The 25,366-nt window shown below is 44.4% G+C and overlaps 1 protein-coding gene and 5 non-coding genes across 6 annotated transcripts; all 6 read right to left on the bottom strand.

Moving 5' to 3' along the window:
* Window positions 1-227: 227 nt before the first annotated feature.
* On the bottom strand, window positions 228-300 carry trnav-aac (transfer RNA valine (anticodon AAC)). The gene has a single exon. It is a non-coding gene; the product is annotated as a tRNA-Val (tRNA).
* A 241-nt stretch (window positions 301-541) lies between these two features.
* On the bottom strand, window positions 542-614 carry trnav-aac (transfer RNA valine (anticodon AAC)). The gene has a single exon. It is a non-coding gene; the product is annotated as a tRNA-Val (tRNA).
* Window positions 615-961: 347 nt separating this feature from the next.
* Window positions 962-1,034, bottom strand: trnav-aac (transfer RNA valine (anticodon AAC)). The gene has a single exon. It is a non-coding gene; the product is annotated as a tRNA-Val (tRNA).
* Window positions 1,035-1,274: 240 nt separating this feature from the next.
* On the bottom strand, window positions 1,275-1,347 carry trnav-aac (transfer RNA valine (anticodon AAC)). Its single transcript has one exon. It is a non-coding gene; the product is annotated as a tRNA-Val (tRNA).
* Window positions 1,348-1,579: 232 nt separating this feature from the next.
* On the bottom strand, window positions 1,580-1,652 carry trnav-cac (transfer RNA valine (anticodon CAC)). Its single transcript has one exon. It is a non-coding gene; the product is annotated as a tRNA-Val (tRNA).
* Window positions 1,653-15,749: 14,097 nt separating this feature from the next.
* On the bottom strand, window positions 15,750-23,929 carry LOC128759262 (synaptotagmin-5). The gene is made up of 5 exons (XM_053866090.1): window positions 23,821-23,929; window positions 20,558-21,510; window positions 18,454-18,625; window positions 17,157-17,323; window positions 15,750-16,966 (listed from the first exon to the last, which is right to left on the bottom strand). Exons 1-5 carry the CDS (start codon window positions 23,840-23,842, stop codon window positions 16,820-16,822), a joined length of 1,461 nt encoding a protein of 486 aa, XP_053722065.1. The 5' UTR covers window positions 23,843-23,929; the 3' UTR covers window positions 15,750-16,819.
* Between the last annotated feature and the right edge of the window lie 1,437 nt (window positions 23,930-25,366).

Below are 25,366 nucleotides of genomic sequence, written 5' to 3'. Positions count from 1 at the left end.
AAAAAGCGCCCCCAAACATTTTTTAGCCATGTTGCCATGATTCATCCTGGAAAATGTTGGCACCAAGTGTTGACTGCGATTCTTTTCTTACCGAATGTACGTGTTCTGATGGCAGCAGAGTGATGGAAAAGAGAAAGATTCTGGGGCTTTTGGCGCAATGACTCTGAAGTCGCATGTCAAGATCACCACTGCACGTTTTCTCATTTTTTCCTAACAAAAGAGTCATTTGTTTCTGCCCGGTCTCGACCCAGGGACCTTTCGCGTGTTAGGCGAACGTGATAACCACTACACTACGGAAACCGCTGGCTGCTAAAAAAAAGTGCCCCCAAACATTTTTTAGCCATGTTGCCATGATTCATCCTGGAAAATGTTGGCACCAAGTGTTGACTCCGATTCTTTTCTTACCGAATGTACGTGTTCTGATGGCAGCAGAGTGATGGAAAAGAGAAAGATTCTGGGGCTTTTGGCGCAATGACTCTGAAGTCGCATGTCAAGATCACCACTGCACGTTTTCTCATTATTTCCTAATGAAAGAATGTCTTGTTTCCGCCCGGTCTCAAACCGGGGACCTTTAGCGTGTTAGGCCAACGTGATAACCACTACACTACCGAAACCACCAGCTGCTTGAAAAAGTGCTCCCGAAAAAAAAATTTGCCGTGTTGCCATGATTCATTCTGGAAAAGTTGGCACCAAGGGTTGTCTCCCATTCTTTTTTGCAAGATATACATGTTCTGATGGCAGCAGAGTGATGGAAAAGAGAAGGATTCTGGGGCTTCTGGCGCAGTGACTCTGAAGTCGCATGTCAAGATCACCACTGGACGTTTCTGACACAGGAATTACTGGTTTCCGCCCGGTCTCGAACCAGGAAAAGACTCTGGGGCTTCTGGCGCAATGACTCTGAAGTCACATGGCAAGATCACCACTGCACGTTCTTTCATTATTTTCTAACAAAAGAATGTCTTGTTTCCGCCCGGTCTCGAACCGGGGACCTTTCGCGTGTTAGGCGAACGTGATAACCACTACACTACGGAAACCATTGACTACTGAAAAAAGTGCCCCCAAACATTTTTTAGCCATGTTGCCATGATTCATACTGGAAAATGTTGGCACCAAGTGCTGACTACCATTCTTTTCTTACAGAATGTACGTGTTCTGATGGCAGCAGAGTGATGCAAAAGCCAAAGATTCTGGGGCTTTTGGCGTGATGACTCTGGAGTCGCATGTCAAGATCACCACTGCACGTTTTCTCATTATTTCCTAACAAAAGAGTCATGTGTTTCCGCCCGGTCTCGAACCGGGGACCTTTCGCGTGTTAGGCAAACGTGATAACCACTACACTACGGAAACCACAGGCTGCTTAAAAAAAGTGCCCCCAAAAATGTTTTATGCCATGTTGCCATGATTCATCCTGGAAAAGTTGGCACCAAGCATTGTGTCCGATTATTGTCTAGAAAAATGTACATGTTCTGATGGCAACAGAGCGATGGGAAAGCGTCAGATTCTGGCGCAATGACTCTGAAGTAGCATGTCAAGATCAACACTGCACGTTCTCTCATTATTTCCTAACACAAGAGTCATTTGTTTCCGCCCGGTCTCGAACCGGGGACCTTCCGCGTGTGAGGCGAACATGATAACCACTACACTACGGAAACCACCACCACATTCAATCGCTACAAGTTCGGTGATGGCTGCAGCCGTGATGGGAAAGTGCACCACTGCACTTTAGCCGTGCTGTCTCCCTCATTTCTTGCTTGTGGCAAGACGACTCTCAAGATGCTTGTGATGATAACCACTGCACATTGTCTCCAAATTTTCCTTCCGATAGAATGAGAAGTCAAGGGAGATTCAGACAAGACACACAAGGTGCACAGAAAGACATGACTCACCTCACCAAAATAAAACAGGAAATAAACAACCAAACCTTCAAACTAACAGAAGAACAAAACTAAAACCCTGAATAACAAAACATAACTGGCGCATGACAGAAACCCACTGAAATCTGTGACCAGTTCCTGGCTAGCCAGGGTCACTAGCTGTACATCGCTGGTTTATTGATGATTGCAGTTGACACAGTTATTGTATCCGGCACTGAGCATGTCAGCATGTGTCCGCTGGAGGTGATTCGTCAGGCTAAACAGGAAATCCCTGTATGGCAGTAGGTGGCTCAGTCTAGCATCGAAAGTTCACAATGCGTGTGTGTGAAGTCAAAACCTCTTTGAAAAGGTGAATATGTGTGGAATGCTCCTTCTCACGGTCGTGGCCTCGGACAACAGGGATTACAAAGCTGTGGGAGACGTGTGACCTTCCTTCTAGTTAAATCCAACCTCACGCATGACGGCCAACACTACAAGAGGAGAGTTGGGGAATTTTGGATTTGACCTCGTTTTTATTCACGGTAGGGCTGTCACGATATCAGATTTTCTCTTCATGATGGTTGTGGGCAAAAAACTATCTCATCACAATAGCAACAACAATTAAAAGATAGTGGTACAGACGTTCCAATTCATTCAGAAGCTGAGGAAGGATGAGGAAATCCAACTTTTTCAGGGGCAGATGGAGACTCACAACGACAGGCACTGTTGTTGCTGTGATGAATCTGATGCTGCACAGTCTAGTTGACATGTGCAAACTCACCAGTGCCTGTAGCACTGTTTGCCAGACACTGGCGTCCATCCAACATTTCTCTCTTTTGAGGCTAGTTTACAAAGTTTCCAGTCTCCGTTGGCTACCATATTATCATATGTGCATTTCTGCACGTTAACCACAACCGACCAAATTCACAGTGTTGCAAAATGAGCTAAAACATTGGTTTCCGATAGATCATTCAACATGGAGGTGCCCATTCTCCACCGTACCAACGACACAAATCAAACCAATCTCTTGAGTGTAGAACTCAGAGTGTAGAAGTCCCGTCTTGACCTTGGATTTACTCCCGATCCTAAAAGCACTTTGGGGAAATGAAGGGGAAAGAGTCACTGTTCCAGAACCAGGACGGCTTTGACATTGTAGATCAAAGGATGCGATCAGACGAATCCAGCCGTGCGAAGGGAAGAAGCCAACTGTTGATATTACACTCATAGTTCAGTAACTGATACACTGCAGTCAGTCTTCAGGAAACTGGAAACCCCCACTTCAGTTGGTTTTTCTATTGGCTCTGCCTGAGACATTTGGCAAGAGTAAAACACAGCATTTCATCATGGCACCTTCGGAGGTTCTCTCCCCTCTTTTTAAGATCAGTGGCAGCACCTCAACAGGGGGCGCTGGTGGGCAAACTTCATGTATTTTGACACTCCTAATATTTTCATTTTAGGTGCCTAAATTTGTGTAGAGCATTTGAGCTGACTTTATGTGGAAGTGTGACAGTGTAATAACTCAGCAATATTTTGGGGAGTACCACAGGACAAAGCAAGTTTTTAAGGTGACAGATTGTGCTTGTCCATAGTGTATGAGTTATCCACCCCAATGAACCATCACCCTGACATATACTGAAGTGTGAAAAAGTAGAGACAAATGAGGAAGGCGAGACCAGACTGAGTACAAAAGAAACTACTAGCTTGCTCCAATTTCACTTCTTGATAAATTTGGAAAAGAAAAAAACCTTTTTCAGTAAGAAATGTACGTGTAGGTCGATGTGGCTGATAGATTAATGCATCTGTATTCAGTTTGGTCTCAGTCTGGGTCCTGGTCTCGCCCCCTCATTGGTCTTGGTCTGGACATGGTCTCAGGCCCTTAAAGTCCTGGTCTTGGTCTCTGTGTGCTCTGGTCTCGGTCAGAAATCAGTCTTGGGTCGCCATTTTGTTTTAAAAAGGCCACCCTAAAACATTACGCTTTATTGTCATACGTCAACAAGACTGAAAATTCATGGAACCTGCAAAGGACTGTGGGATCGATGGAGCACTGCACTACAAATGTTCCTGAGTGATGAGGAGGCATGAGCAGCACTCCTCAAATGTGCGTCTCAGTTGGCAGTTTTTGGCAGGTCGTGAGTTCACATGTTGCTCTATAAGCAGCATCAAACATCATGTTTTTATTACCGTGTGGGTTCGGTTTCACAATTCTTTCTCTGTTGAAAGAGACTCTGGCACATGAGCCATTTTTGTAGTCCGTGTCACCTGAGACGTCAGAATCCAAGGGACGTATGTATTCATTCATTCACAAAATGCACACACACACACACACACTTTTTTTTACACCATTACGTGCCTCTCATTGTCAACTTGCACGCTCATTGTTATCTTGATATTGTTGTAAAAACTTTTTTGTCTTATTGCATGTTGTCATATCGCTGAGGACCTCTCCTGGACCAGGAACACCTCATCACCAGTGAAGAAAGCCCACCAGCACCTCTACTTTCTCTGCAACCTGAGAAGAGCCAATGAGCCAACTCCATCATGTGCTCGTTCTACAGAGGGACCGTTGAGCTTCCTGACCAGCTGCATCACTGCGTGGACAGCCACAGCACCTGCCTCACCCAGGAAGCTGTCAGGATAATGCAAGACATCCCTCACACAGCCTCTTCAATCTGCTACCATCAGGAAGGAGGCTGTGAAGTCTGCATTAAATGCTGCTCTATCAGTATGCTAGGTCTGAATACTGAGGACAAAACCACAATGGGGCCCCTTTAAAGAAACCCAACATCTGCAGTCTGGTAGCATAAGTAGCCAACAAGTGGCTGAACTGTGTTTGGGAGAGCAGAAAACATGAGTTTGGAATGAGTGGACTGTGATGTCATCTGTATGATAACAAACCAAGTCAAATGGATGCTTCATTTCATGTCCACATTGTTAAATAAAGACAAACTTGTGAAAGAGTTCGACTCGCGCACACAGACTGGAGTCAGACCTTTGACAGGAAAGCGCATGTTTGTGGCGAGTCAGATTTAATACCTGTCAAAAATGAATTGAGGATCTGAGCGGGTGTAAATCCACCGCACCAGCGTGAGGCAGCACTTCCCCCAGAACATGTGCAGGACAAATATTTGTGTATGGAGCGAATCCCTCCAAGTCAGAGGCAGAACACACACAATGCAGAAGACGGCATTCACGCTCGGCTGGAGTGTTTTATATGGTAACTGCCTTCAACAGGGTGACACTGCCCCACAGAGGGGCTCAGACGGTGGCAGGAGGCCAGTTTGCTGAAAACCACTAATCTCTGACGACAGTGAGCAGACCACCGGGCTGCGGCAATAAATGGCCACTCTTTAATTAAAAGCTTTGGTTCCTACGAGAACCCGACACCCCTCATCAGATCCGCTGGTCCCAAACCTGACATGCCGCTCTAATTAGTGCTGCTTTATAGATCTTACCACGTCGCGCACATGGTTCTGATACTGGAGTGTCACATGGCACCTGCATTACATGGCAAGTCTCCAAGAGCAGGACAGGGCTTTCAGCACTTCCACTTGTGTTGACTGTACTTGGGTACTGCTAATATTTGGGTTGCTCCTTTCAGCCTGCTCACTCCTGTTTTTGTTTTGTCACTTTGCTGGAGACACAATATTTAGACTTTAGTGACAGAAAGCAGATGTTTCCATGATTTTAGATGTCTCAATTTAGATCTTATTTACTGGTGAAATTGCTATACAAACATCCAGTCTCTGTTCAGGTCCGATTGGATCCCTCTAAAGGAGGAGGAAGCCAGAAGATGGAAATAGATACATGTGCGATTGAAACCACACTGACTTGGTTCCATACCTTTTATATGCTAAAGTTTATTTTGAATAAAAGCTTTTCTGCGTTCATGATCTCACTTCCAACTCAGTTTAAAGGTGGAATACCGGGCTCGGGTCGCCTTCTACATCAGACTCACATTACTCAGCAACTTCTTCAAGGACTGAATGGTTTTGGAGTGTGTGACAGAAAGAGACTGCAGCTGATACTTGGCACTTGGTTTTATCAGTGACCCTGAGATGTTTCTCTCTTAACTATTTTGACTGACTGATATCATGAAACCTCTTTTTCCTTTTGGGCGTTTCCCATCAGGGTTTGCCACGACAAGGTCTCTTCCTCACCACATACCTGGGCTTCATTTAAAAGACCAGTGAGTGGTTTATCATAATGTCCACCTCTCGGGCGAGCTCTGTTTTCATTACTCAGCATCACGTCAGCAGAAGCTGTGGGACACGTGATTCAGTGACTGAGCAGTTCCTAACTCAATAAAAGGAAGACCGGTGCTGGATGTTCCTGTATGTTTGGCTCATCATTCATTTTCCTTGTCGATGTTATATGGATGAGTCTCAGTTAAGTCAAAGTCAATGTCTGGGTGAATTTGGATTCTCTATGATTATGACTGCCGCCAGTCGCGGTTGGTATGGATCAGTGAACACTATGTGGACCCATTGGAAGTAAAGATCAACTTTCATGTAGTGGTCTGAGCTGTAGGCTGAAGACCAAATCCTGACAGGATCCCAACCAAATCCACTGTCCAACCACTCATGTCGCACTGGTCTGGGATCCTTTTCTCATCCGTTGGTGTGAGTATTTGCAGATGAAATTTCTGTTCCTTTGGATCTTGTTCTCTCACATAGCTCGAAAGTACCTGTTCTCCGCCATAGTTGTCTGTTGCTGGACAAAATGTGGATTGACAAACAGTTTGGAGGTTTTCTGATTCATCGGAAAGGGCTTTGTTCCAGCGTGGCCTCTTCTTTGTGTCTCCGGTGTGTGTTATAGAAGCTTGAATTGATACTGCATTACAAGCTTCTATAACACACATTGCAATGTGAATTATAAAGATAGAGTCCATGTAGGGCAATAATACTGGGTTAAAAATAACCCATTGTTGGTGGAAATGGGTAGCATGAGAGTGCCTTTCCAGTCTTCATGAGGCTCACCTTCTGAGGACTGGCCACTGTTTCTTCAGACACTGGAACAAAAAAAACTATATGTTGACTCCAACCATTTGATTTGGTGCGGTATCACATACTGTGTATCACCTGAGGCGATGGATGTGTTCTACAACAAGCATAGCATTATTCTGCAGAACAAGTGCTGTTGGACTGGAAGGGAGGTGGCTGTTTTGCATGGAAGTCAGTAAGCAGGAGCAGATGAGGACAGAGGACGGGTGTCATGTGGTCAAACCCCAGAAATGGCGCATGGTTAGTTTCATTATTCTTCTGCCGTCACTGGTCCTGCTTAACCTGCATGTGTCAAATCAGCTTCAGAACCATGTGATGTTGCAAGAGGAAATCAAAACTGTGATGTGTTGCTTTGCCTGATATTGCACAGTGAAGTACTGGCCAGTCCAAGCCGCCACGGTTCGCTTAACATGAGCGACCTGCATTAGCTTTGCCTGAGCTCATGTACATGGAGACAGGCTTCTCTCATAGCAGCGGCCTCCTCCAGCAGAACACTGCTCCCAACACGAAGCGTGAATAGTTCACAAATGTTTTGGAAACACAACAATGAGTTCAAGATGTTGGCACGTCCTACAAACTCTCCATATTTCAGTCAGTTTGAGCATCTGCCGCACAAATAAGTCAAACACGAAGCCTCAAACTTTATGAGACGTAAAAGATCTTCTGACTTCTGGGTTCTACTGCAAGGTCAAATTCTGGACTCAACTGAGTCACTTTATTTTAATGAGCATTGTGCTGTGCACTGTAGTGAGGGTTGATTATTCAAACACTATAATATTAAAAATATTTGTGACTCAATTCATTTAACAGTATTTTTTCAGATTTTTTAAAAAATTGTTGTCATCTTTTTTGATTGATTTATTAATATATCATGGTTCTCAACTGGATTTCACACTAAAGGAATATAATATAATATAATATAATATAATATAATATAATATAATATAATATAATATAATATAATATAATATAATATAATATAATATAATATAATATAATATAATAATTATTATTATTATTACTTACATAATATTGAATGTTATTGCCGACCCCCATGTTAGACGAAATGTGGGACTGTGTTCATGCAATAAATGCGGGTTCATAAAACTAAAAAATAAATTCCTTGAGAATTTTTTTTTTACAACCGGTGCCATGTGGAATAAACAAAATTGCCTTGGCATGAAAGAAGAGATTTAACAGCTCTTATGAACATTCTGCAGCCAGTGTGTTTACTTCATTTGTGGTTGAGGAATGTGTGTGGTCCGATTCCTGACACCTCCACAACAAAGCAACTGAGAAGTCTGTCCTAAATTTTAGGACTCCATGTTTCGGCAAGTTAGAAAATGATTCATTTTCAAATGAGATGGAGACAGCTATTCCACCAAGACGCTGTAAAACGTGGACATAAACAGCTGAAGTCACGTTTGAAATCAAACAGATTTAATCTTTTAATGAAAAACAATAATTTAGGGACCTTCAGTTCAGGCGTTTGCAGATCCTGTTTGATTGAATCAAGAGTCTTTGAACTGTGTCACATGTTTCCCACAGTTTCGTTCTCGAATCGTCATCTGACTTTCATTATTGGTTTAATCTTTCAGATATGTTTCTCGGCAGAATCTTTTTCTGAGCGTCAGGACAGCTGAGGACAGCACAGCAGCTACTAAGAACTGAGACCAATTCGATAAAGTCCTCCCAGACCTCTTAGCAGTGTAGTTACAGAATGAATTAGCTCAGGTTAAACAGTTACTAGTTGAACCAGACATTCATTACAGCCAGAATAGCCACAATCCCTCTGGAGACTGTGAATACATTTGTTCATCACAGCACAGAAGGAGCTATAGCCAACATAATATGTAAAGATTTATTGCATGACTAGTGGACAGAGGCTCAATGACTTGCAGTCTTGGCCCGATGACCAGACCCCCAACTGCCAACCCCCTTTTCCTGCCTTGCTGTGACTCCTCCCTCATCTGCTCCTGTGATACCCGGCAATGGACCTCATCTTTAATCTTCTGCCTTCAGTGGGTTACATACTAAGGCAATAGATAGAATCGATGAAGCCGTCCTGTTCGAATGCGTCATGTTCTCCTGGTTTCCATGCAGTGCAAAGGTAATCGAGCTATGACTATTTCACCTCCGTGTCGGGGGACGACGCTGTGAGTTCTTTGGTTCTTCCGGTTCCTATGACCGCAGAGCAGGGGTGGGTAATTCAATTTCTCAAGGAGCCAGGTTATGTATTGTGACCGTTGAGAGGGGCCATCAAACCGAAAGAAAGGAGGGTAAGAGAAATCAAGTGATCATCATGTGTGATAATGAAATTCCACTTTAAAAATGCACAGAAAAACTCCTAAAATAGCCGTTTGATGGTGCCAGGCCAAAAGACTCGCCAAGAAACGCATCACTGGAATGGAGCTCTCAAAGAATGTAAGAGAGTCTATCTCAGATCATTGACCAGTAACTCTCTTGAAAAAAGTTAAAACCTCCTGAGTTTGCTTTTTTTGTTTTTTGTTTTTTTTTTGGGGGGGGGGTGTGAAACAAAATGATTTAGACTGAAATTATTCTTTTCAGAGCCCACTCGACAGCACTTCTCTAAAATCTCTCTAAAATCTTTGGACCATTTCAATGAAACCTCACATCTGAGAGCGCCCCCTACTGAGCTCAGAAAAGTAGGACACTGTTTCATGAAGCCTTCATGAAGAAGGGAGAATAATCACAATGGGTTTTGAGAGGGACTGAGTGTAACTGAGTGTAAGAGTCGTGTGTCAAGCCAGACAAGTATATGTGTGTTGTGTTTCTACTGCAGTTTGAAGGAAGCAGAAGACTGAGTTTGTCGACCACTTAACACTATCTAAACAGCGTGAGGACCCTAAGGGCTTTTCGCCTGGTGTGTCTCCATTCACACTGGAACTGACTGCAGTTTCTTCCTGACCTTGCTGGCTGGAACAAGCTGGATGTCTTTGAACTAATGAACCAAGATACTTCTGTGTTCCTCCGCAGTTTTGATTGTCACATGAACCTCTCAAATCCGTCCTCCCAGCTAGTAAAAAATCATTTCAGTCGCCACTTTTCCAAAAGAGAAAAATAACAGATTTATTTGTTGATTTTTCATTTCCTCTCAGTTGGACTGTCATTCAAGCCAAAATCCTCCAGAGTGCAACACCCCATGAGGCAGCACTCCAATATTCATTACGCTCCACTTCTCACAAGGTGGTCGGGTAAAACGCTGTCGATGGCCCAACTCTGGCCCAGTCTCACGTGTTTTTCCAAAACTTTTCTTTGTTTATATGGAGAAGAGCGGCGCGCTGAGTCCAGCTCGAATATTTGGACCTCGCAGCCTTTAACACATCTTCATCTGCTCGCAGCTGCAGGCACATGGACCCTGGAAGTCCCGCGGACTGAACAGCAGGAACCGTCAGCTGCAGACAGAGATGTTTCCAGAGGATGAGGTTCATGTACTTTCACTTGAATCTTACGTTTACTTCTCATCAAAAGCAAGATTTGCGCAGCTATTTCTGTCCCACCTCTGATTCACATGCAATCAACCCGCCTGTCTCTTTGCATTTTTCAGACATTTGATCCGTCAGCCACAGACCCAGGACCTCTGACCATGCTGCGTTCAAGCTCCCAGAGGAACCTGAGCCTGAGGGGTTAACGTCATGAGCTCGGTCACAAGAGGGCGTGAAAGCTGGTCTCACCGTGACGGAGCCTTCATTAATCATGATCACAGGACGCCCTAATAAAGGCGAAGAGGCAGATCTGATCTCAGTTCTGAGATCCCTCACCAGGTCTGTAGCAGACTCCAGATGTGATGGCCGACACAGAGCTCTGTGTGTGTGTGTGTGTTGTCACGCACAAACATCCACTCAGGAGCCTAAATTATGAGCAGAGCTTCCTCTTCAAAGGACCTGGGAGGAAGTACGTGCTGGGTTTGGCATCGATAAAGGTCGGATTTTGCATTTGGATATTAAAAGAGGTTACTGAGTTCACCTGGAGACAAAGACTAGGGTGTTTGGTTTATTGCAGTATTATAATGATTGTTAACATCATCTTGGAGCTCAGTAGTGTTTCGGGTAGCAGCAACTGATGACCAGTCAAACATAAAGGATACTTCTGGTCTTGACTTAATAAGATTAAGATGTGTGAACCGGCAATTGGACAACAGGTGGCAGTAGTGACACAGGCCTCCTAAAATACTCACAGGAGGCAGGTGAAGCGTCATGACAGTGTGAGATCACGCAGCTGTTATTTTTTCCCCTTCGCTTATATCTTTAATTTTAATTTGGATTTTGGCTTACTTCTTTATGTCATGAAATCGTTGTTTTTTAATTAAGTGATATATTTTTTCCATTGTATTTATTTATTAAAATTTTTCTTGCAGCCTCGGAAGTAATTTCGGTGTAGGACTGCCATTGCATATCACTACACTATACAGTTGAGCACATAAACACAGTTTGCTGACAAAAAACTAAAAACTACCACTCCTCTGCAGGGACCATTTACTTTTAAGCACTTTTTGAAGCAGCACTTTCTTATCTGTAGGAAAAACATGACAGAACATGTGGCACTGTTTCCATGTCTAAAGTCTGGATCACCGCCTTCCTGGCTAGTGGTTGCTGTAATAGAGAGGCCGCCAGTTCGAGTCCCTGTCCAGGGACTGGACAAGCTGCTGCTTGGGTTGAGTTTGCGCTGTTGTAATTGCTGGTTTTACGCTGGTCACACATTGAGTATCAGTGCGGGTGACTTAGAACAAACCCAGGCTTCTCCCCAGACACCTTATGTTTTCGCCTGTTTTTGTCAACATGTAGTGATGATATCATGATGACTCGCAATGTCAGTGCTTTCTCACCGCGAGCCTAGGAAGACACCCCCCGCCTGCTGGAGACACGCCGTTCGCTGCAAAAAGATCCCGGGGGGAACCCTGAAACCTTCTGAACACCTCCAAACCCACAACAAGTCTAAGTTAGCGTGTTCCCAGCTAGTCATGAACGCTTTATAGAAATACGTTTTTCTGTTTACAAAAGAACAAGCAGGCAAACAGAGAGCCCTAGTTTGCGTTACACACTTGACAAGGCAAATATAAGAAAAAAAAACACATCACAGCAGAAGAAAATTGTTGTTTTTCTGTCTCAGGTGGAGGTGATAATGATCAGGCTAATCTACTGTAGCGCAGAGTTTGTGAGCGTCCGTCCAACACAGGAGTGAAGTCGGCGCTGTCTCCTCAGATCTGAGCCCGAGTGCACTGACAGCCATTAAATGTCAGACTGTGGGTCTGTGAAGGCAACTCCTGCAGAGTCACACGACACAGTGAGTCATGACTGCGCCCTGCAGTCTGTCGGTGCCGGGATCATTAGTCTTTCTCATGCTCTTGCCTACACATGTGAGATATTGATTTATCATTAGACCACAATAACATATAGCAAGAACCATCACGCGGACAACGCCGACGGTCGAACCTTGCCTTGTGCTTTGATCGTCCGTGTTAGGAGCACAACTAATGGTGAGGTCTCACTTCACAGCTGAGGAGAGGCCGGCGGAGCAGCAGACACGTGCCGATCAATACTAGCAGCCCACAGATTGCAGACAGACACTGGATGTTTCCTTCAGGGACGGTGAGTCAGTGGCTGCTGTTTACTGGAACGGAAAGGAATCAGCTCCTGATCTTTTTTCCAAAGAGAGAGAGAGTGAGAGAGCACTTTTCACTCTGTTTAATTTCCCCTCAACAAAACATAACAAGAGACGGAGCTTCTTGTGTATGTTGGACTGGTACGACTTCTCCTAGTGGAACATGTGCTTGCTCCACGTCCAAGACTCATCCAGTTAAACAGCTGATCCTTGCCTTAGCCTCTTCAAAGCCTGGGAGAGACAGCTGTGTCAGAAGGTTGCCAGGTGCATAAGGTGTGTGGAGGAGCTCAGCTATATTAGGGTTTGTCTGTGGTACTGGGGAGACCCTATTTCTGACCTTGCCACCGAACGTCATTATATTAAAACAATAATTACTCACATGATTTACTGCTGAGATCTTTTGGTGTCACAGCAACTGTGTGTCCGCTTCATCGCCGCTCGTAACGTCACAAACACTGAGCGCCCACTGAGACGAGGCGGCGGTGGTGGAAGACGAGCAAAATCTCATTTCTCTTGCCTCCGCTCTGAAAGACCGAAGATCAAAGGAGTGAAGCAAAGTTAAGCCGGTCTCTGTCAAAGGCTTCAAAGTCTTTTGCCAGGACTTTATTTTCTTTTCTGTAACACTTGATGGTTTTTTTTTTTTGCGCGTTTTGATCGAGGAAATTACTCCTGCAGGTAAAATAAGCGAAGTGAAATCTATTTACGCATTAGGATTCATACATTTCAGAAGTTCAAAGATCTTGCAGAAAAAGAACACACACAGGGACTTTACAGTTGCTTCACATCTCAGTCTGACTCATTTGAAAGGGGGTCACTCAGTTGCAAACCACAGAGGTGGATCAAATGTTTGGTGAATAGCGAGGCAGACAATCCAACTTTGAAATGAAACTTCTTAAAAATTAAAGCCAATAAAACTTTCTTAACTGTAACTTAGCCGTGCCACTGTCTGTACCCTAATACTGTATGGTATTACTATATAATAATAAAATAAACCATGATCATATTTTAGTGAGGAACTCTCAGTAAGGCATGTCACAATTATTTTTTTAAATAAAGGTGTTTGGTTTTGGGGGTTTTATTCTATTCAAATTTAGTGAGCTACATTTCACAGAATGGGTTTACCCTTGGCCTACCACAAAAAAGAGAGGGGCGCACTAATCCAGGGCTACTTAACATTTCTGATCTTGGGGCTCACCTTTCCCAGAACAAATGGGCCTGGGGCCCATTCAAGTAATGAACTGATTCATTACTCTTGATTTCATTTGTGATAAATCACTAATCTACTTACACGTAAACAAACCAAAACCTTGTGAAATGACATGAAACCATGTGATCATCGCAAAGGTATTTATTTGTCTTTGAAAAGTCCAGCCAGCAGCACAACCAGGTGCAAGTCATTTTCATCAAATTTACTAAAGAAAAAAACGGAAAAAAAAAATACACTTGATGCAAACTGTTGAGAAAATTGGGAAAAAAATACAATTCTGAATTTAAAAAATACTATAAAACCATGTCTAAATATAATAAAATTAAAATATATTTTATTTAACTCCAAAGAAGATATAAGTAAAGTGTGAATGAAAGTATTGCCATAAAATATTCTAATTCTAATTTCAGAACTGATTCACTGTTGCGGAGGTAACGTCACTTTCTTTAGCATTTTTTCTTTTCAAGAACTTCTCCATAGTTGGCAACTATCACGGATTTGCAGCTGTCAAGTCAATTCAATGACCCACTACTGCCACCATACGTGGCTAATGTATTAAAACCGAGCGTCTCGTGGCCCTTAGGGTCCAGAGGTGTAAAACAAGAAAATTTTTAGTGGCCCTCTAGAAGGCGCTCATGGCCCAACCATGGGCCCCGGCCCTATGGCTAAGAATCACTGCACTAATCGACCCTCATTGAACTAGTTGTTCAAGTCCAAACATTTGACATCTGGTGGCCTCTGAAAACCAGGACACTGTTTCAGGAAACCTCATCGACCATTCAACACTGTGTCATGCAGCCTCATCAACCCATCACTTGGTAATAAACACATTTACATAAGCAGAAATAGATCACGTTCACTTTCACCATCTCTACTGTCCATAACTAAACACTATCACAGAGAACCTTAAACAGGAATGTAGCCAGCGGTCAGGAGGTCGGGGTGGGGGGCGGCTGAACTCCCTCTTGGATCCAGTGTACAGTTGGTATAGTACCACAGATAATGCAGAGTGTGGGGTCTGGCAGGTCTGTCTGATGAGGAACGCATTGCATAACAAGAGTTGTAAAATCTCAGCGGAAACAGAAGAGATGCACGACTTGACGTGATGACGACACCAAATGCAGCATGAAGGCAGCAGTGTGTGTGGGTGTGTTCACAGTGTGTGAGTTAAGCCTGTTAGCGCACTATACCGACTGCGCCCATGATGTCTTGTGACATAACATTTCCTTAGGAAGCAGATTACATCACACTTGGGTTGCACATCCTGCAAATAACAACAACTGTCACCTACTGTGAACGTCGAGTGAGACACTGAGCCATTGAGCATGAATTGGATGTTCACTTTATAGCACTCGGCTCCACTGTATTGAACCTCCCTCACATCTGTTCTGTGACTCCTCCAGGTTCTGATGAGACTCACTTAACATTAATGAGCAACTCAAGGTCGCCCTGCATAGATGGTCTCTGCTGCCTCTGCGCGTTCATTAAGAATGAGTCACTTCTTTCTATTGAGTCCCTCACTTTCACCTGTTGCGTCACTAAGACCAAGGTCTTGAGCGCCACAGAGACAGGTGTCAAGTGTCTCACACAGTCATCTACCTGGACCTTGAAGCTGAAGCTGAAACGAAGGTGAAATTCAGACAAAGACTGTTGCAGTGTCAGAGGACTTCCTTGGATGTTTGCATAAATAAAAATACGACTGAGACACAACTTACATTATATATGCCATAATGAAGAATGCCATCACACCTAAGGAATATTTTCCAAGACGTCTTTCAAGATTATTGCCATCGTTGATCGTTTCTTTCTCTACTACAAGTCATTTTCTTGAAGACTTTGATGTATCACTCAAACATTAAAGTCACAACTCACCTCCACACCAGCAGCACCTTTGAAACGTGTTGACAACAAGTGTTGTTGGGGATGTTTTTAGTGGTGTTGTTTTTCATATCACTACTTTAAACATTCAAATGTCAGCTGAATTTCCTGACTCACAACTCACATGACATGGCAGCCATCCTCCGGACCTAGTGACACTTTCAAAAGCACCAGTCTCATGTACCATTATGCGTTTAATTCACATTCCCACATACATCAGCCGAGTTACAAATTCACAAACTACCCCCCCCACCCCAAATTTATTTCACATCTCATTGGCATGACAAATATATAAATAGTTCACAACAGCATCACAAATATAAAACAATTTTCCAGTCAGGTCAAGTCGGTATTTAAGTCACTGAGGACGTTGCTGGGGCAGAAACTGTCTCAGAATGTAAAAATAGATCCCATGAATATATAGATATATAGATTAAATTAAGTTTTATTATTACCAATTTTTAAATATAGACTATATTTTTGCCGAACGATTCGAGCAAATGAAAGCTTTGTTTTTCATTCAGGATTGCACCCAGGTATTTACATGAAATGAATGTTCAAGTAGAAAGAAAATACATACCAGCTCGATTAATGGACTGTTGCCACAGTATAATGACATGACAAGGTCTCTCCCTCACCTCACAGGTTCTAATTCAGCTTGGTTTGATCCAACCCAGAGTTGAGCGGAATTTTCTTCAGTGACACTCCTCCAGGCACTAAAACATCGATGAGTGAAGCGTGTGAGAGACGGGTGTCATGTGATGGACTGGGAACCTGTCCAGGGTGTCCCACACTTCACCGTATATAGCTGGGATCCAGCCGCCTCAGACCCATTACAGGAATGAACGGAAGATAATCGCACTGCAGTCTCTTGGCATCAGTTCATAACCGGATGATTGACACAGACTCCGGTTTATAAATCTTATCCTCCTGTGAGCTCTGTCACGTCTACTGTTTATGAGAACCAAAGTCATCTACGGTCGAGTCATGATGATGGGTTTTTGGCTTGTAGAGTGGGTGGTGTAAACATGTCTCCCAAACACATGGCACAACACATCACAGCAACACAAGTTATCAGCACGACATCAGAACGACCAGATCAATAGAAATCGTCCACAAAGGCAATGGAGGCGGTGACTGTTACACAGTGGCTGACCCGGGCTGGACCTCTCAGTGCGGCAGAACTTCAGCAGAACTTTGACTAAACACATGTTTTTCAGGATCAGGTCACTTGTTTCTCTGGCGGGTTGTTAGTCTTTTCACACTTCTGACTGGATGTTGTGCCATCGAGCCGTTTCCATTTGGCCGCGACTGCACATCTCCTTCCAGTGGCCCCGCCCCGCCTCTGCGGCATCGCTGCCGATCAGCACGCGACCCAGAATGCTGCTCTTGGTGTAGAGACGGCCCTGAGGACAGAGAAGTTGACATGGAAAATCTGCTGTGTCCGAAAATTGAAGACCCTCAGCGTCACCTGCTCATAGTTGACTGTGCTTAGCTCGGGCAACTCTTGCAGGGAGTTGGTTTTTTCAGTAGGAATTTGCAAAACTTTTCGTTCAAAACCTTGTTTTTGATGGAGGTGGAGGTGGCTCCTCTTACCTGCATGACGATGAACTCCAGCAGCATCGGCAGCTGAGCGATGTCACCGGGTGGCAGGTCGAACAGGAAGGGGGCGTTCCAGACTGGGTTCGGACCTCCGGCGCCTTTAGTCTCCTTAGTAGCGATGACTTTTCCATCCTGCCGCAAGTTGATGACGACATAATGATCTGTACAGGAGAAGTGATGGAGTTTTTAATCATGATTTAAGTTTCAGTGTCAGTTTGAGCTCTGATGTCATGTAGATTTGTACAACCGATGGCACCAGTGCTGTTTTTTATTTCTCAGCATCTTGTAGCTCAACAGAGGCTGTGGTTCACATGCTTCAGTTCGAGAGGAAATAACAACTGATCAGTTACTAACGCAATAAGTTGAGAGTCCGGTCGCTGATGTCTCCTGTATGCTGGGCTCATCGCTCAGTTTTCTTGGATCGATTTTGTCTTCCGAAGTTGTGTCTCAGTCAAAGTCGATTTTGATCTACTTTCAGCAGTCAGTCTTTGAAAGAGTCTTGCAGTGGAACAAAAAGAATGCGCTCATTTTCTTCTGTCATCTCACTATGCACAATCTTCTCAGTTCAGGGAAGTCTCCTTCTCTCCTGATTCCGTGACACCCTTGCTCTTTTCATCCTATCTGTTCCTGTGCGTATTATTGCTAAATAAAGATATTCTCTCTGCAAGATGCACAACACAACCCAATGGGTTCCATGCAGTTTGTGACACGCTCATCTGAAAGGACCAAGCACACCCTTCCATCTTCATCGTTGACCCCCAAACCTCTCATAGCAGTTAGTCCATACATAAAACAAAAACATAAGTGACTCATGAACATGATTCCTCAGGGTTTACTCCCTCGGTTACAGCCTTGAAGTACTTTCTCAGCCGGGGTTGGACGAAGACGCATTCTATTTTCCTTGAAGGTAAATTTGGCTTTTGTTTATATAAAAAAAAAATATGTAAGATGTACAATGAAGGGATGGCGGTGCCACAAAGTACACAAACAACCGAGTACGGGAAGATTCTGACAAGAAACGTACAATAGTGTCTGTATGAAGGTTTCTGTAAAGCATGCAAATATCAACACAAGTGGTAGAGTCAAGTTGTCCTGGCACCGTGGAGAAGGACAGACGTCAGAAAGTGAACTGTGGGTTCACTATATAGATGTCCGTTTCAGGTCAAAGGTCTGTGCTTATTACTAGTAGAATGCGATGATGAAGATTTGAAGTTTAGAACTACACTACCGTCGTCCAGGCCGTTCCCTGTGTATCAGTTAAATCAGATCGTTCTGAGACGTCTGCGATTACCTGGCGCTCCAGGGATCCGCGTGAGCTTGGGCAGATTCTCAGCCTTCCTCACCATCACCTTGATCCGCTGGGCCGCCATCTGGTACTGGAGCAGGACGAAGAGCTGGCCCAAAGCTCGCGGCACACTGACCGAGCTCTTCCTGTGACTCAATGTTTCCTGGGAGCTGACGCTCTGAAGCCAAAGAGGGAGACACGACCCGTCAGAGGGAGCAATTTTATCTTAATTCAATCTGTTTAGTGTTGACCTCATGCTAATCCAACATTTCGATGGTTCTGGCAGCGACTGAATGACGGCGCTGCTGGCTCACCGAAGAGATGTGTAAACTTTCAACAGTTCTCTAGTTCTTGTCCAGCGCGCCCCTGCCAGTAAACGTGAGCTGTGAAGTATCGTGTTTGTATCTTGAAGCTAATTGGATTTATTTGTCAGTTTAGCAGTCAGGGTGAAGGAATGTGATGTTCTCACCCCAAAGATGTATTGGTGCGATCCTTTGTCAAATTAGTGGGGCCTGCTGGAGGCCCCGTGAGTCACGGCCTGTTGATAACTGGCTGACCGCGCGTCACCCGATAACTCGCTGCGGCAGAGCAGCCAAGAGTGAAGATCGTTTCTCGAGGAAGGTTCTGCTTCACTGCTTCTTCCTGTCTCACATACATGCTGAATATGCCGCTTCACGACTCCAGCGTTCACCTTGTTTTGACTTGATTTTCTCTCATTTCATGTAGAGATTAAAACCTTAAGACTGATTATATCGTCATGATTTCTGAATTTAGCAGAATATCCCTCATTCAGCTGGAGCCTGGTTCAAGCTTTTCTTGCCAGTAAACTCCGGTATCTGACTCTGTTTTGGACGCTGAGCCTCTCTGTCCTCTACTCGACGGAGGGACCGACATGGCTACATTTGAGATCTGTTTCACCCCTGTTGCTGCTGAGGGCAGACCTTCCATGTCACATCCTTCAAGGAGGAACGCAGATGACGTGTTATTTATAGCCCCTCATATGTGTCTGTGTAATCAGGTGGAAAAGAAAACATTCATATCCATGTGCCTCATGCAACTCAAGGCTTGTTGGTCGACTTGCCAGTCTGGAAGTTGAAAGGCGTCGGAAGACTCATTTCAAAGTCATGATGGGATGGTGAAGCTTCGCGAATCAGTGTCATAATTGTCAGAGCTCAGTAGGTGAATTCCGTGGTGTTACGTTAAAATAGCAGTTAAAAAGCAAAGATCATTTTGAGACAGCACCCTCTAGTGGGCTCTGAAAATAGAGACACTGCTTCATGACGCTTCATCACTAGCATAATGGCGTGCAACCACGGAATGCTCTTGTAGTATGAGCAGTGGCGTCAGTTGGGTATGGCAGCTGCCAGACCTTGACTCCTGGGGAAATTGTAAAGGAGGAGGACCAGGCATTGAAGATGGGATTCAGGCTGTTAACGTTGTTAAGTAACTCGGAATTGAGAATGTGTTTTATTAGGATCTTTTTACATGATGTATAGGTTGTTAAAAAATGGCCTTGCTATTTCGTTTGATAACACAAGCTGACGCACGGTAGTTGGACACTGGATGTGAACTGTCAACCTTGTGAATCAACGTGACGTCTGAAGTGACGCCTCGGAGTATGAGCACGACACAGGCAGCATTTTTTAACTCAAAATACACAGCCGCCAGAGAAAAAATATTATTTCACACATTGGCTTTTTTGTTTGCTTTGTTTTTGTTTTGTTTTGAAATTTTTTAATTGTTTACATTTGTAAATCAACATTTCTTCTGTTTAATATACAGTAGGTCTTGACCAAAAAGCAGGGAAGGTTTTTAATTCTTCATGAGGCGTCCAGGTTTTCATGAACATCTTTGCCAGAACAGTGCAGCAGCGTGAGGTTGCTCACAGCCGCCGTCCTCTTTTATTCTGAGATTTAATGTAATTATGATGTGTTCATATTCAGGTAAGGAGTCAGAGCCGGCGCCACTTTGCTCTACACTACCCCCTTGTGGTGGTGGTGCTGATGTCATTGTGGAAAAACGGCAGGAAGCTAATCCTATTTTAGGTTGAACAAATTGCCTGACAATCCATGCACTGGTGAAGAACTATTCAGTGTGTGTAACCTTTCACCTTTTTCAGCTTGGTCTTGGTGGAGGTGAGCAGCCTTGAGCATGTGATTGTGGTGTCCAGCTCCCAGTCTAAATGCTGGCAGGAGACCTCCACCACTCCGAGTGCGACCTCCCTAAGCCCTGAGAAGTCTCTGCTGTAGACAGCCAGGGTCAGAGTGCAGGGTCTCAGCTCCTCCATGGAGCCCACCTGCAGCACAAAGCTCTGGCTCTGGAGGTCCGGGCTGAAACTGCGACGTCGGGAGACGATCTGCTGAGGGGAGGGGCAGATGGGAGGCAGGCTGGCACGGACAAACACTCGGCTGCGCCTTCGACCGGCCCCGGAGAGCCCCAGGATGTTGACCACCAGGGTGCCACTTGCAGAGAACACCAGGGAGAAGTGAAGCATGGGACTCTGAGTGGAAGCAGAGCCGTACTGTGCTGGACTGGACTCTCCCGCCTGGGTGGGCTCTCTGGAGGTCAGTCGGCTGCTCTCCGTGTACAGAAGACTGTCACCGCTCACAGTGCTGCGCCGGCCGATGGCCCTCCGAGACTTGGACACCAGGTTCAGCTTGGTGAGCGACGGCAGCGATGCTCGACCGTGGTGCGAGGGCTTTTTAGGAGAGTAGGGAACAGCAGGGGAACTGAGGCGTCGCTGCACCAGCTCTGCTGAGCCCGCTGGGCAGGGGTCAAAGGGCAGGGCAGTCAGGTCATCTTCAGACGGAGAAGAGCTGCTCTTGGAGGAGGGAAACTCCAGCACATCACCGTCCAACTCCTCATACTGCTGCTTGACTGTGTGGGCGCACGAGGGAGGGGTCAGCGTCACGGTCACCTGCTCCAGAGGATGAGAGGGCAGGAAAACCGCCTCTTTGTCCTTGGATGACGCGCTTCTCCGTCGCCGACAGAGTAGGATGCAAGCCAGAACCAGGCAGTAGCAGGACACAGCCAGACCCACAGCCAGGAGGATCTGCTGGTGAACTGGACACCAGAAGAAAAGTCAGGACAAAAACTATTGTGGAGGAAATCAACCATGAGAAAACTGTTGTCTATGTGGCAAAGACCCTATTCAGAGCTAGGAACTTTAGAAGCAGGCTTCTTGTTGTGTCTGAGCCCGGCCAGCTTGATCCGATTAAAGAGGAAATGTCTCTGGGTCCTAGTCATAATTGTATAAATGATACTGTCAGCGAGTAGGAAGCGTGTCGCCGCCACTGTTCATCACTGGAGCGTGTTCGCCTTCTGATGACTGGGTGGTTGTCACACGGGCCACTGAGAGCAGAGCTGAGACCTTGAAAAACGATTTTAGTGTGTCTCCTCACTACACTGTAATGGCTTCCAAAACTCATAGATGTGATGCGTCTGAGGCTGCAACATGGTGACTGACATTTAGAATGTTAAATCTGCATAGTGAGTATTAATATCATGAAGATACACTGCTCTTTATTTACATTACATGAATCCACAGCAGCAGGAATACTGAGCCAGAATCCGCTGCTGACGGCGCGTAATAGGTTCACAATAAATAAGGTAATTTTCCGCTGCTGTCTTTCTACTTAAAGGTGATGGCACCTTTTTTGAAGTGGCTGAACAGGACGGCTCAAGAGGAAGGAAGTCAGGGAAACCGCAGCTAGTTGTGACAGTCTTCTGATCGCTGATGTCAGAGAGCCAGTTCAAAGAGCCGTCGAAAGTGTCGCATCTCACAAGCAAAACAATAAAATCATTTACGTTTGTGTCTGTATTTTGATGCCACACCTCATGAAACACAAAAACGATTTTCCTTAAATGTTTCAAGATGATGTATGAAATTGAGTCTGAACAGTGTCCCTGTTTTCCCACTAGATGGCACTGTTGTAATTTTTGGGGGGTTTGTATAATCATTTCATTGATACCTCACATTATTTTTTTAACTAGGAGCGCCACCTACTGAGGTCTGAAAATGAGGTCACTGGTTCATGAAGCCTCACCAGCAGATCACTAGTAAATGGTAGTTATGTAACAAGAATGGTTGAAAGCACAAGTTTGAAATGTCTCCTGTTTTCATCCCCGTGCTTCACATGCATCAAAGTCAAGGCCTGGGGTCCAAACCCAGCCCACCGGGTCACGTTATGTGGCCTTCCAGCAAGATAAGCTTGACAGGCTTGTATTTCACATCTAATTAAGTCATAAAATCAGACGTGTTGCCTTTTGAGTTTCTGGTCCCACCAGACTCTTCCATAAATATAAAACTTAGCCTCATGCTAACACAGTGGTTGGTTCATTTTGCAGCGATCTGTCAGTCAGAGTAGAACAGGATTCTGATCTTGAAACATGGCATGAGTCCTTGAACAGCCAGTGTCTCCAGTGACTCACAAATCTGAGAGTGACCTGCATTTCACCACAGCTCAGAACCAAAGATGAGATGAGCAACCATTGGAGATGGGCAAACAGCGACTGTCCTACCACTCTCTTGTTGTGGTTGTTTTGCTAACATTTTCAGTTGTGCCGCGCATAATGATACAAAGAATACAGATGACAGAATTTGAAGTCAGAGACTGAGGCTTCATAGTGGTGGTAACACAAATGTAAAGACATTTTGAATGAGAAATGTTGTGTGTGTTTACCTCTTCCCATCCATTATTCTGCCCCACACAATCTGTTCCACCTTCAACACAAGACTTTGCCTTCAGCACAACAGCTCTGGCGACAGCAGCCCAAGCTGAGCATCGATGATAAATGTGTGATGACTCATACTCGGAGACAGGGGTGGACAGTGGAGTAAAGCCCTGGCTGTGAGCTGCAGCTGGTGACCAGCTCAGCGTAAACAAGCGAGCGCATCAGAGAGCCTCAGGAGTTCTCTCTTCGATATCGCACTTGTGCTGGCTTCATTTGACTCAATATTTTGTTAATAACCATTCCAAGTTGACCTGTAAGAAATTCCTGACGTCACTGCAGACGCGCACACTTCAGCTGTCCTGCTGCAGCCCACCCTCAAAAAAAAAAAACTCTCCATTAACAGATTAAACTGCAAAAGGCAGGAGAGCCGCAGCCATCTGAGATGACGTGACCGGAACACATAAAAGTCCGTTTTTAGAAAATGAAAATCATCTACTTGTATTTATTTACACTGGCATTCATTTGAATGTGAATACATTTAGAATAAAATCCAAAAATGAACTATTGTCAAAGAGGTGCTTTGCTATTTCATGAGACAAGACAGTAGTTTTTAGGACAGTTTGAAATGCATCTGAATAATCATATTATTCAAGCAGGATTCACTTGGGAGGTTGGTTTAAGGCTGGAAAAGTGTCTTACCTTCCAGGGTGGATTTCGACATGATCCCAAACACTGAGGAGCTGGTGGAGTCAGAGCCGTCAGTGAAGGCAGTCCATCGCTTGTGTGCAGAGAGCAGCAGCCTCACAGCCAATCGCTGCAGCCGCTGACTGAGCTTTTATTGTGCGGCAGTGCGTTGGTGGGAGAATAGTTCCCCTGCCAGAGACACTCACTGTCACTCCCAGGGTTGTTTTTCCCTTGGTAATACTGGCAAAAACCAATTAGCAATGCCTTCAAAAAAACAATATTTTTCAATCAACGTGATTTATATTATTCATATTTTAATAAATAGTGTGACATCGGTTGCTTGGAGTTATGAAGGTCTGAGAGGCAATGTGAGTAGGAGGCTGCTGTGTGACGTTAAATAGGCTGGTGAGATGTGCAGTCAGTTGCAAAGTTGCTGCAACGAGTCTGGCAATAAATTGTGTTACACTCATCCAATCATACAACAAGCAGCATAGGAGCATGTATTATAACATCGTGTTGATATCTAGTGGGAGCGCTTGAGACTCGGGAGCAGGATCATTGAAAATGAAAAATCAAAAATGGTGACAGGTTGCTTGACACAGACCCATTTCCTCGCCGGACTCCACACTGCACACATGCAAACATATAAAATGTAGTTAGATCAGTGGTCATAGATTGACTTCAACCAAAAGAAATGAAAATATTTAACCAATAAAAAAGGAGTTTGGTGCTGCACAGATCACTTCAGGAAAGGAAGGAATGTGACTCACAGATGCACCACACCTCAGCCGGCGTCCCACTCGGTGTTTTCCTGACAATAACTTCATTCCTGATAGATTTAATCTAAATATTAGTTATGTCAAAAGAGAACCAGTGACTTTATTTGACTGTTTTTATGTTCACTAGTTTTGTCACTCACAATGTTGCCCATGCATTTTGTTATTTGATATGTTTTCATTTATTTAATAAAAACAAACTGACGCAGCATTTTTTACTTTTAAAAGTAAATAACTGTTCAGCAAAGTGCTTGGTTGGATTATACATACGGCTGCCCTAGAGCAACAGGATTATAAACAGGGCCGCTCTGTCACTACAGATAAGAGTAGAAATCTGTGTTTTTGCAGGCCAAAAATCTACTCATTTAAATTCACTATGCGAACTCTGTTAGAATGCACATTTTTTTCTGGGGTTGAGAAGCTCTGGTCATTTTAATGAGACTATTTTTGTTTTTTTCCTGTCCAGTTGCATCAAGTCATCCACACATATGTGATGATCAAAGCAAATTTATTGGAATTTATTATGTCACAAACACGTATTGTTCAATGAAACAGTGTTATGTTTGCCATAACAAAAATAGATTGCGCGTGTTAGCGGGCCTCTCTCTCTCTGTTCAAGTATACATGCATCTACAGTTAACCTGCGCTTAGTCCTGTTCTAAGGCAGGAATACACCCTGGACAGGTCACCAGTCCATCGCAGGGCACACACACCGTTCACTCACACACGTACCTTTTAACAGTGTCAAATTAACCCTTTGAGTGTCTTGTTCAGGGAGAACATGC

The sequence above is a fragment of the Synchiropus splendidus genome, chromosome 5 (genome assembly GCF_027744825.2).
Source record: "Synchiropus splendidus isolate RoL2022-P1 chromosome 5, RoL_Sspl_1.0, whole genome shotgun sequence".
Lineage (NCBI taxonomy): Eukaryota > Metazoa > Chordata > Actinopteri > Syngnathiformes > Callionymidae > Synchiropus > Synchiropus splendidus.
The sequence above is the reverse complement of the archived record's forward strand: the minus strand, read 5'-3'. Positions and strand labels throughout refer to the sequence as shown.

Coding starts and splice junctions, on each gene's coding strand:
- LOC128759262 (XM_053866090.1), bottom strand. CDS start 23,842: ATGTCGAAATCCACCCTGGAAG. Junction 21,511..23,820: donor GTCGAAATCCACCCTGGAAG/GTAAGACACTTT, acceptor TCTGGTGTCCAG/TTCACCAGCAGATCCTCCTG. Junction 18,626..20,557: donor CCAAGACCAAGCTGAAAAAG/GTGAAAGGTTAC, acceptor CTTTGGCTTCAG/AGCGTCAGCTCCCAGGAAAC.